This window comes from Astatotilapia calliptera, chromosome 3, assembly GCF_964374335.1.
Source record: "Astatotilapia calliptera chromosome 3, fAstCal68.1, whole genome shotgun sequence".
Lineage (NCBI taxonomy): Eukaryota > Metazoa > Chordata > Actinopteri > Cichliformes > Cichlidae > Astatotilapia > Astatotilapia calliptera.
In genome coordinates this window covers 80,310,098-80,321,874 of record NC_137424.1, presented here as the reverse complement: position 1 = coordinate 80,321,874, position 11,777 = coordinate 80,310,098, and the positions used below count along the sequence as shown (strand labels likewise).

General features: G+C 47.5%; 1 protein-coding gene across 1 annotated transcript in view; it reads right to left on the bottom strand.

The window, feature by feature from the left end:
• The window catches only part of LOC145423547 (uncharacterized), a 170,516-nt gene extending 160,266 nt beyond the window's left edge, over positions 1-10,250 (bottom strand). The window contains exon 1 of the mRNA XM_080296187.1: positions 9,405-10,250. Coding sequence (XP_080152313.1) covers positions 9,405-9,725 — 321 coding nt within the window. The 5' untranslated portion in view covers positions 9,726-10,250. The remainder of the gene's footprint in view (positions 1-9,404) is intronic.
• Between the last annotated feature and the right edge of the window lie 1,527 nt (positions 10,251-11,777).

Genomic DNA, 11,777 nt, shown 5'->3' with positions numbered 1-11,777 from the left:
TTTATAGCCAAAGTATTCACTCACTGTGTATTTACTGTTTCGCTAGCTTAGCTTAGCTCTCTGTCTCTCTTCCACAGCATGTCTTTATCCTGTCTTCCTTCTCTTACCCCAACCAATCACAGCAGATGGCCCCGCCCCTCCCTGAGCCTGGTTCTGCTTTCTTCCTGTTAAAAGGGAGTTTTTCCTTCCCACTGTCGCCAAAGTGCTTGCTCATAGGGGGTCATATGATTGTTGGGCTTTTCTCTGTATCTACTGTACAATATAAAGCGCCTGGAGGCGACTTTTGTTGCGATTTATTGCTATATAACTGAAATTGAATTGAAATGAATTGAAATTGAATTCAAAGCAACGTGTAACTCTGGTTTTGATAATTACTGTGTATTTTCTCATTTTGCATCTTCACTACTTACTCAACACACAGCATCTCTTAGTTCCTTGCATAATAATCTAAATCTAAACTGCAGGTGGGGGATATATCAGATATATCAGAGGTGGAGAATGAACTCAGCCTGGATCTCTATTGTCTTATGTACTGTAGATGACTGAATGATGTGGTGGGTGTAATTCCCTCTGCAGTGGGGTCGGGTGGACCACCCCGGGCTCTGTGGGGCTTGGTTGTGCTGCTGCTGTGGGACCTGGTCTGCATGGGCCTGTGCACCCTGGCCTTGATGGATTCCAGGGAACAGGGGTGTCTACTGGGGTCAGCAGGGAAGCTGGCCCCAGGGAGGGGCTACTTGCTTCTTCCCGCTCCACCACACCCACCCAAACATGCAAGGCCTTGGGGTGCAGGTGTGTCTATAGGGTGCAGGGGAGGCATTGTCCCTGTCCCCTTCTGTCCGCTTGTGCCTCAATTTTTTTGTGAGGCACAGGCGGCTTCAATTTTATTCCAATTTTATTGTTTTGTGCCTCAATTTTATTCCACAAACTAGACATCCACATTACTCCCACTCTCATAACACACACACATGTAGGGCCTTGGGGGTGGGCAGGCTATGCAGCGTCCAGAGGTGAGGTGTATTCAACCTCACCTCTGGTGCCGGTGCCCACCTTTTTAATTTTAAATGCACCCCACGTGTGGGGCTCTCCGCAGCTCTTCCCAGGAGGGTGGCGTGGCTGCCCCTCTTTGGGCTCTCACACTCTGAGGGGCCTCTGGATGTCTGCCTGGATCTCCTCCATGCCTGCTTCATGCCCTCATTGGAGGGGCTATCACTCCCCACACCCTCTAGCATGTGGTTAAATGGAGAAATGTCTTAAAGCATTCTCAATCATCCAGGAAAGTAAATCTCCAAAAGTTGATTCTGTTCATCTGGACGTAGCGTTTTGTGGGAGAAACGTTTCATCATCATCCAGGTGACTTCTTCAGTCTCAGCTGACTGCAGGTTTCAATCTTATAAACAAGACATTTGCATAATGACTGAAACCAGCCCACTGAAGGAACAATGGGCTGGGAGATCAGTTTCTTCATCATTAATATGCAAATTGTCATGACCATTGATCAATGTGATGAAATGTTGCTCCCACTGAAAATGCTACCTCCAGATGAACAGAATCAACTTTTGGGTACATGGAGAAACCTTTTGAATACAAGCGCGCTCACGCACTTAAGCAATGCGGTTGAAAAATGTGGGTGTGCCTAACTTTTGTGCTGGTTTTCTTAGGCGCACCAGTGCAATCATGGCAAAAAGTTAGTGTAGAGCCCTGTAGATGAGACCTAAACTAAACACAACTGTAGCGACTTCCACAGTCGCTAGAGGTCGGGGTGGAGTCTGCCTATTTGCCTGACGCGCTGTCAACTTTACGCAATAATGCGAGAGGTGGAATTGCTTGCTTGTTTATTAAAGTGCTTTGAGAGCTTACAGAGTAATGTGATCGGCTCCTGATTCAGACTCTTAAACATCACAGGCTCTGATGCAACAAGGGGAAACTCGTGCAGCGGTCAACAAAAACTACGGCTCCAGCCCTCCTCTCAGAGAATGACAGACTGACCACGCCCTCTTAATTTCACCACTAGCACCCACGTGACTCCCGATACACATCACCATAGCAACCAAACAAATGAAAACCCAGTGATCATCAAAATTCAATACATTTAGTTATGGCTGCTACAACAACAAAACCCTGACTAAATAATGGCACAAGAACTTAATATATTTCCAATATAACATAAGAAATCAGAAAATACAAAATAAACTCAAACAGCTGGGTCACACACCCAGCCCCTGACAAATTGTCTGATTAGAAACATCTGGAAAAACACAAGAAGACCCTCACTGTTGTTTAACTTCCACAGCTGAAAAGACTCTCAGCTGATCTGCATGTTTCATCATTTCCTCTTATTGTTTTTTACTAAATGTTTATTGCTTAGTGTTCAGTCCATCGTGTCAGTGAGGGGCACAGACCAGAGGGAGGAGAGCAGGTAATCATCATATCTGTGAGCTTTAGAGCAGACTGAAAATTACTACTTTAAATATTCATAGATTATTTTGAATAGGAAGAAGAAATCATCTGTGGTTCTCATGTCATGTTAAGAAAAAATAATATTACAATTGTGTATTAAACAAGTAGATTTTAATGTATATTACAGTCACTAACTCATCATGTGAAATAAGCCACAGAAATTAGCATTGGTTACACCGCACAGTGCAAAAGTCTTGAGCCACCCATGACATCATTATATTTCCCTTCTAAGGATCCAGATGTTTTTCTAATTTCTTAATGCAACAAGTTTCCAGCTTTCTTTGAATATGGTGTAAATGTTTGTTTGTTTCTCTGCCTGCTACAAATCTATTGTAGGATTTGCCCAGCTCGCCTCTCCCGGACAACCTTCTGCTCTAAGCTTCACCTCCACCCGCGTCAAGTAAGACTGCTGCAATCTGCTGCAGGTTCACTGAAACCACGTCTAGCCTGCTTTCAACACGTCCCTGTCACAGTGACTCTGAGGTCTCCAGCTCATAACTGCACTTGCCAATAGCTTCAAGGTTCCTGCTGGATGTTACCCCGTGCCTGGTTCCCCATTCCTCGTCCTTGATGACCCCCCCCCCCTTCCCTTTGTGACTCTTAGCCCTCACCCTAGCACATGTGGGGACTCCTGGCACTATGGTGGCTCACTGAAATGTTTACTCATAGTACTGTTTCATAGTTTATAGCGTTTTTCTCACAGTACTGTTCATACCGGTTCCTTTAGTGCTTCGACAGCATCTCATAGCTTGTAGATCATTTCTAGTGATTCATTTTGTTTCATGCAAAGTGATGTGACTCCTTGTAAAAGAACATCCCTCAGAACTGGTTTTTAGGCTCTCGTCTTTAGTTTGTCTTTCACTAAAAGTCTTGTTTTCATTACTCTCTTTTGTCACACCTGACTTCCTGTAATAAACTTTGAGATCTGAGAGTTATTTATTTCACACTTGGTTCAACAGTTTCCCTTCATACACACACAAACTGTGATTTCCCTTAATATCACACTGCACCCCTGAGTGAACAGGAGCAGGAAGAAGAAAATATTCTTATTAAACCGTGTCCCCTATCTGCACTCCAAATGATATTACAAGTGGGCACCATCAACCAAGGAACACATTAACGTTTGTCTACAGTTCGTAGCACAAAGCACACAACAAGAATATAAGCAGCAATATACCCCACCGCATAATAGCAAGGAGAAGAGAATGACCCCCAGTTAACTCACATTTCTTTCAAATTCATCATATTGATTTATCATTTTAAACATAGCACATTTTAAAACAGCGCATGTTTGTACAACTCTTAAAATTATAATGAGCAGTTCCACAATCTTATAACCGTTGGACTCATTTGTGTAGTCCTGCCAACTGATGCTAAAAATGATATTTCCTTCTGTCCTCACCTCCTAAACAAATTGAAAATGATATTTGTAACTTGAGGGCTAATATATTATTTTTAGCCTTATTTTGTCTGTAATTTCACTAAATCTTTCAATAGTTTCAATTTTATGAACAAGTGATTCGTTTGTCCTCTGTATTTAACGTGAATATGAATCCTTTGTGTCACTTTCTTCTGTAATAAATATGGAGGTTTTATGGTATTTACATATGTATCCCCCCAAATTTCTACACAGTAACTAAGATACAGGAAAAAGTATAAAGTATGCATCGCCTTGTAGTCTAATAAATCTCTAACCTTACCCAAAATATAAATGTTTTTAGCCATCTTATTTTAAGTGCTTTTGAGTTGTGTCCACTCCCTCGTTTTGGGCGTGACAATCTGTTTTATTTCTCCACTATTAAAAACACTCTGGGATAACAGCTGAATGATTACTGGTTGATCTCCGGGATTTCACAAAAAACATTAAACAACATAAACTTTCTTTACTGTTTTGTAATGTCTGTAGTTTCTAATTATTGCTTTTAAATCGTATTATTTCACTACTTAAACTCTTCTGCACAAAGTTTGAAGTCAAAAACATCCCTGGCCTTTGATTTGGTCACTTCCTGTAACCGTGACGGGAAAAACACGAACAGCTGTGTCTGTCAGAGACCCTGCAGTACTGTTAGAATGGTTTATGGATGTATTTGTTGATTGTTGTTATTAACATTATACACACCATGCTCAGGTGGACTGGCAGACACTGGCAAGGCCACTATCCCTTTCTCCACCAAGCCAGACACAAGAGCAGCTTTTAGCTCAGCCTTAGGCAGAGCTGTGGAGATGCCATAAAATGATGCCACCTCATGCAAATCTCTCTTCTTACAGGGGTCCAGCTGGACAAGCGAAGGGTTTGCCTTAAACACGGCAATATCAAAGGTAGCCATTAAAACTAAAACAAAAACCTACCTGAGGCTAACAATAACAACAAAGAAGAACACTTCCAACACACAAGTCAAAGACAGGTGGCACATATGTGTGGCCACAGGGTTAACCAATAAATAAAAATACCACCGACCCTCTCCCCAGACCTACCTACTAAAATCCTAGCCTGCTTAGCTTCTGGAGTGTGCCATGCTCGAGGCAGCTTTAAAGGCTAAGCATCAGGTGCACAAAGCACCAACAAGCCTACCCCCAACAGGGAACTAATCCCCACCTGGGATTACTCCAAAAATAAAAAAGGCAAAATAAAAAATGAGTGCCTGAAGGAGGAGCTTACGCTCAGCTAGACACTACCCTGTGCTAACTGGAGAGAGAGCCCAGCAGATACAATACAACTAAACAAGCGACCGGCAAACAACACACCAAAACTCAATCGCTGTTCCTTCCATTCATATCCCGGACAAGCCCCCACATTGTTACGTCCCCATGAAGAGGTCTAGGCGTGTGAATGAGGGGACCAGTAACAAATGGGTCCGGAAATAGAATGAAAAGGAAAACAGACAGAGTTGTTCTATAATAATATAGTTTTATTGCAAATAATATAGTTTTATTACAAATAACGTTAACTTAAACAGCCTCAGAGGTGATTGTTGACTGGGCCCAGGTGGCAAACGAGGCTAATCAAAAGCAGCTGTGTCCTGGGGAGAGAGGAGAGTGAGAGGCACAGAGGGAGTAGGAGTGGCAAGAGAGGAGGAGGCGGAGAGAGCGGGCAAACACCCCACCCACACACTCCCACAGCCTCACAGAATGTAACACCATCGTTCAAATTGATACAGTTTTAAAGTTTTTAAATTCTGAAAAACAGCTGTCTAGCTGATGTTTCAATGTTGCTCCTGAGTGCTGCACACAGATGGACTTTCCACTACAAGTTTCACATGACTTGAACACAGACTGATCAGGGAAGTCTTATTCTTATCTAACAAACTTTATTGAGACCCATGAATAATCCAACAGGACTACGTGAACATGTTGATCAGGAGGAGAATTAAGAAAACTGTAGATGTCACGGGGTGAAACGGGACAAGTTATTTAGAGTTTTTACTGTGCATGTTTTGCGATGTTTTATCTGTTTAATATTTTAATATTGTATATTGGGTTTGTTTGTATGAGTTCTATTGCATGTTTTATCTTATTTAATTGAACACCTGTGCTGTAAAGACTCCACCCCTATCTGATTACTAACTTGATTTCACCTGAGAGGTACCAGAGAGGCCAATAAGAGGGCTGGGTAGACGACAGAAAGGAGCGCTTTTTGAGGACGAGTGAGGAAGGAAAGCTTTGCTTTGAGGAGTTGCGCTCGAAGGCTAGAGGCTGAGCGCCTCGGCTTCGGGCTGGAGGCTCGAAGCGGAAGAGACGAAAGAGAGTGACCGAAGTGACTGAGAAGCCGAGCCAGAGATATGGAGAGAAGGCTTGGGCTATAGACTTGTGATTGATGGCTGCGCTTGAAGGCTAGAGGCTGAGGGCCTCGGCTTCGGGCTGGAGGCTCGAGACGGATGAGACTGCAGAGAGCACCAGCGCGAAGGGCACCAGCGTGCAGAGCATCAGCGCAGAGAGTGGGGAGTGACAGCACCAGCGGAAGGCACGAGACGGCTGCGCCGATTTGCAGTTTTGAAGAAGCGGCGGGCGGAGTTGAGAGGTCTGCCCACCCGGGGTAAGTCTTCGACTTATCCCCTTTTATTGAATGAAAACTGTCTAGAAGAATAGTGACTGCCGCTCCTCCCTTTCTCCAGCATATCGGGACGCGAATGCGGAAAGGAATGAGAGGACTCCGCTGGGTTTCCCTTTTTATACTACTTCGCCGGATTTCTTAGCTCCCTGGGACTTTTAGGTCGTGGCGCAGGCCACTGGACTTTTAATGTTGTGTTTTATTGATTTTTATTGTGTTACCCCTTGGCCAAGGTTGTTTTAATTCATTTTACATTTTTAACTATTTAAATATAATAAATTATATTTTAATCATACAGTTTTAAATCGTGTGCTTTCCCTTGGCGGCTCCACTGCTCTGTCCGTTTGGAGGAAGGTTTCCTTCCTTTAAAAAAAAAAATACTGTGGAAATAAAATCAGCCTTCCGCATCCGTTACATAGACAGAAAAAAAAAATCAGAGCTGCTAAACTACTAATAACTCGCTTTGGAAACTCGGATCAAATTTAAAGTCATAATGTCTTGATGCATTCTCAATCATCCAGGAAAGTAAATCTCTGTCACGGCTGGCGGAGGGAGCCGTGTGGTGTGGAGGAAAAGGAGGACCCAAGATGCAGCGAACTGATGACAGAGTGATGTTTATTTACAAGGTGGTGGTGGTGGTGGCAAAAACAGGCAACTCAACATGAGCAATTACAAACCTAAACTGGGAGAAACTAAAGACAAACCTGAGACCATACAAAAGGGGTGCGGGGCAGAGAGACGCAGAGACAGGAACGAAACACCATAGAATGCAGAGCTACACGGAGGAACGCAGTGATACATGCATGAACGCAGACGAGCCGACGAGGAGCACAGGCAGACACCAACTATAAATACACACACCAGGTAATGAGGAAATGGCACACAGGAGGGGACACAGCTGGAACTTAATGGGCATAACGAGACACAGACCTACAAAGTAAAACAGGAAATCTAGAACCCGAACCGGACACAAGGGGGGAGGACACAGAATAACTAGAACAGAGGGAAATAGTCACAAAACACAAAACGCTGGGTCAACGACCCAGGACCATGACAGTACCCCCCCTCCAAGGGCTGGCTCCAGACAGCCCAAAACAAAAACAGACGACCAACCCAGGGCGGGCGGCGGGGGCCCAGGACGGAGGGACCAACACCGAACAAAACAAGCTCCAGCGGACCGAGGGAATTGTCCAAAACAAAAACACACATGCTGGAGTACTAGGACAAAACACAGTTCAGGAGGCCGGCCCAGAGGCTCACAGCTCAGAAGTCCAGGACAGTTTATCTTCTGAGGCCGGCCACGTCGGCGACACAGCTCCGAAAGCCGACCGAGTGGAAGGCAGCGGTGGCGGAGCGGAGGCAGTTCAGGGGGCCGACCGTGCACACGGCAGCGGCGGCGACGAGGAAACCGTTCAGGCGGCCGACCGTGCGGACAGCAACGGCGGTGACGAGGAAACAGTTCAGGCGGCCGACCGTGCGGACAGCAACGGCGGCGTCTAGGAGGTCGTCCATAGTGACGATGACTCTCCACCAGCGGCCTGGCAGATGACCGCCGATGTCGAGGCGGCAGTTTGGGACCCGAAGGTGGCGTGGCCGTCGCAGCACCAGACGAGACCGAAGCAGAGGCTGGACCAGACGAGGCAGCTGATGAGGATGCTGAAGCAGAGGCCGGACCAGGCGAAGCTGAAGCAGAAGCCGGACCAGGCGATGCTGATGAGGATGCTGGAGCCGGGCCAGGCGATGCTGAAGACACGAAGGCTGGAGCCGGACCAGGCGAGGATGAAGCAGAAGCAGAGGCTGGACCAGACGAGACTGAAGCAGAAGCAGAAGCTGGACCAGACGAGACTGAAGCAGAAGCAGAGGCTGGGCCAGGCGTGGGTGAAGACACAGAGGCCGCAGCTGGCGAGGATGGAGACACAGAGGCTGCAGCTGGTGGCGATGATGGGTCTTGGGGCTGGACGGGCTCCTCGGGCCCCCCAGCTGACGAGACAGGAGGCTGGACGGGCTCCTCGGGCCCCCCAGCAGGCGAAGTAGGAGGCTGGACGGGCTCCTCGGGCCCCCCAGCGAAAACAGTCTCTGGACCAGTGGGCACCGGGGCCCCTGGAACACACAGGTCAGAACCAGTAGGCGCACGGGCCTCTGGCAGGCACAGTTCAGAACCAGCAGGCGCACGGGCCTCTGGCAGGCACAGAACAGAACCAGTAGGCACACGGGCCTCTGGCAGGTACGGGTCAGAACCAGCAGGCACACGGGCCTCTGGCAAACACAAGGCAGACTGCAGCTGCACAGAGCATTGACCCAGCTCGGGCAGCGACAGCCGGATACAGTCCTCAGCTGGCTTCTTAATCTCCAGGGGTCCAGAGTCGGCCGGGGGCTGGGACCCAGCCTCTGGGGAAGCCCTGGAGTGCGTCACAGTCTCTGGGCTGGCCAGCTGTTGCGGACTGACAACTGCGTTATGTGGTGTGTCTCTCTGCTTGACATGAACAGGTGAAATACAGTGCTTTTCCGGTTGGATGGACTCGACTTGTAATACAGGCGGAGCTGGTGAAGATGGTGGCTGAATAGGTGGCTGAGCTGATAATAAAGCTGATGAGTCTCTTGCCAACAGAGCTATTGACTGAGCTATGGATTGTAACCAAGTGTCTAATAGGTCTGGCTGTGACTGTAATGGAGGTGGCGATTGAGTGGCTAACAGAGCTAGTGGCTGCTGGGCGGCTAACTGAGCTACCTGCTGGGCAGCTGGCTCAACAAACACAGCCCCGGAATAAACAGTCATTCGAGCTGGCGAAACAGACGGAGTGTCTTTTCCACTCACCACAGCCGGCAGTTCCGAAGTCCTACTCTCCGGCTGTGGGGCGACGCGCCGACGGCGCGATCGTCGCTTCCTCCCGGGCGAAACCTCCGGCGGGCCGGGCAAAACCTCCGGCGGGCCGGGCAAAACCTCCGGCGGGCCGGGCAAAATCTTCACCGCCGGGCTGGGTTGGGAAGCGGTAGCGGCTGGAGGGCGAAGGTGCAGCTCATGAAGGAGGAAGTCCCGTGCCAGCGGGTGAAGCGAGTCTAGCAGCCAGGAGTGTGCAGAGAGTAGCTGCTGTAGCCTGGCTTCTACAGCGCGGTGGAACTCTTCTTCCTCCTGCTCGAGCCACAGGTTTACCAACCTTGCGACCGTGTCGGTTACCTCCTCCTGAAACTCCTGGGTAGGTGCGAATGCTGCTGGGTCCATGTTGGTCGGCTCGTACTGTCACGGCTGGCGGAGGGAGCCGTGTGGTGTGGAGGAAAAGGAGGACCCAAGATGCAGCGAACTGATGACAGAGTGATGTTTATTTACAAGGTGGTGGTGGTGGTGGCAAAAACAGGCAACTCAACATGAGCAATTACAAACCTAAACTGGGAGAAACTAAAGACAAACCTGAGACCATACAAAAGGGGTGCGGGGCAGAGAGACGCAGAGACAGGAACGAAACACCATAGAATGCAGAGCTACACGGAGGAACGCAGTGATACATGCATGAACGCAGACGAGCCGACGAGGAGCACAGGCAGACACCAACTATAAATACACACACCAGGTAATGAGGAAATGGCACACAGGAGGGGACACAGCTGGAACTTAATGGGCATAACGAGACACAGACCTACAAAGTAAAACAGGAAATCTAGAACCCGAACCGGACACAAGGGGGGAGGACACAGAATAACTAGAACAGAGGGAAATAGTCACAAAACACAAAACGCTGGGTCAACGACCCAGGACCATGACAATCTCCAAAAGTTGATTCTGTTCATCTGGACGTAGCGTTTTGTGGGAGACACATCCTGGACAGGAAGGAACGTTGGTTTGAGCGCGGAGTCAAGGAGGCCATTTACATGGAAAGGGAAAGACCATCTCTGAATCGAGGAGGGGGCCTAAAGGTACATCTTTCGCCATCTTACAATGCTGTAATTGCAGCCATTCCCCAACTCTTTGTGAATGGTACTCTTGGCCATTGATCAGTGGTCTTTGATCAATGGGTTTTGGTCAGTGGTTGTTGATGAATGGTCATGAGAATTTGTATAATTATGATTAAGGTACTGATCTCCCAGCCCATTGTTCCCTCAGTGTGCTGGTTTCAGTCATTATGCAAATGCACTGTTTATAAGAATTGGGGAAACCTGCAGTCAGCTGAGACTGAAGAAGTCACCTGGATGAGTGACGAAACGTTTCTCCCACAAAACGCTACGTCCAGATGAACAGAATCAACTTTTGGAGGTTAAATTCATAATGTTAACCTTTTTTAGATTTTGTGTTCAAGCAATTGTTTAGAAATAATATTAAACTAAAACAGTACAGCGATGTACAGTGAACCCCCCTATCAAAATACAGAGACACAAGCCTGTATTCATGCAGCCATCATACAAGAGTATTTTTTTTCAACATTCACAGGTATTACACGAGCAGGACACAAAAAATAATTGGTAGCAATACCAGAGAAGCAAAACACCAGATACTGGCAATAATAATAATAATGGATTGCATTTATATAGCGCATTTTGTGGTCCTCAAAGCGCTTTACAATTCCACTATTCATTCACTCTCACATTCACACAGTAGTGGAGGCAGCTACAGTTGTAGCCACAGCTACCCTGGGGCAGACTGACAGAAGCGAGGCTGCCATATCGCGCCATCGGCCCCTCTGGCCAACACCAGTAGACCGAGCAGTCGTCTGAGACTGCAAAAATATGCTGACCAACCTGTGGACTGCCTGGATTGATTATGTCACGGGGTGGAAAGGGACAAGTTATCTAGGGTTTTTTACTATGCATGTTTTGCTGTGTTTTACCTTTTTAATATTTTAATATTGTACACTGGTTTATTTTTATGAGTTTTACTGCATGTTTTTATGGTATTTATTTGGTGACTTGTCCTGGAAAGACTCCGCCCCTACCTGATTATAAACCTGATCACACCTGGGAGGTCCCAGAGGCCAATAAGAGGGCCTGGCAGACCACAGAGAAGGAGGCTTGAGGGGAGGCTTGAGAAACGGGCAACAGTGGCGGAGTGAGTGGTATCAGGCGGCGGCGCCTGCAAGCCGGAGGACTGGTGGAGGTTGGCGTTAAGGAGGGGAAGATACAGCGCCAGCAACAGGAGGCCAGATTACGCGTCTGCGGGAAATTAGAGGCGGCGGACGGGCTGGTGCCGATTGTCAGTTACAAAGAAACAGCGGGCAGAGTTGAGAGCTCTGCCCACCCGGGGTAAGTCTTTTGACTTGTCCCCTTTAATGAATTATAGCTGCCT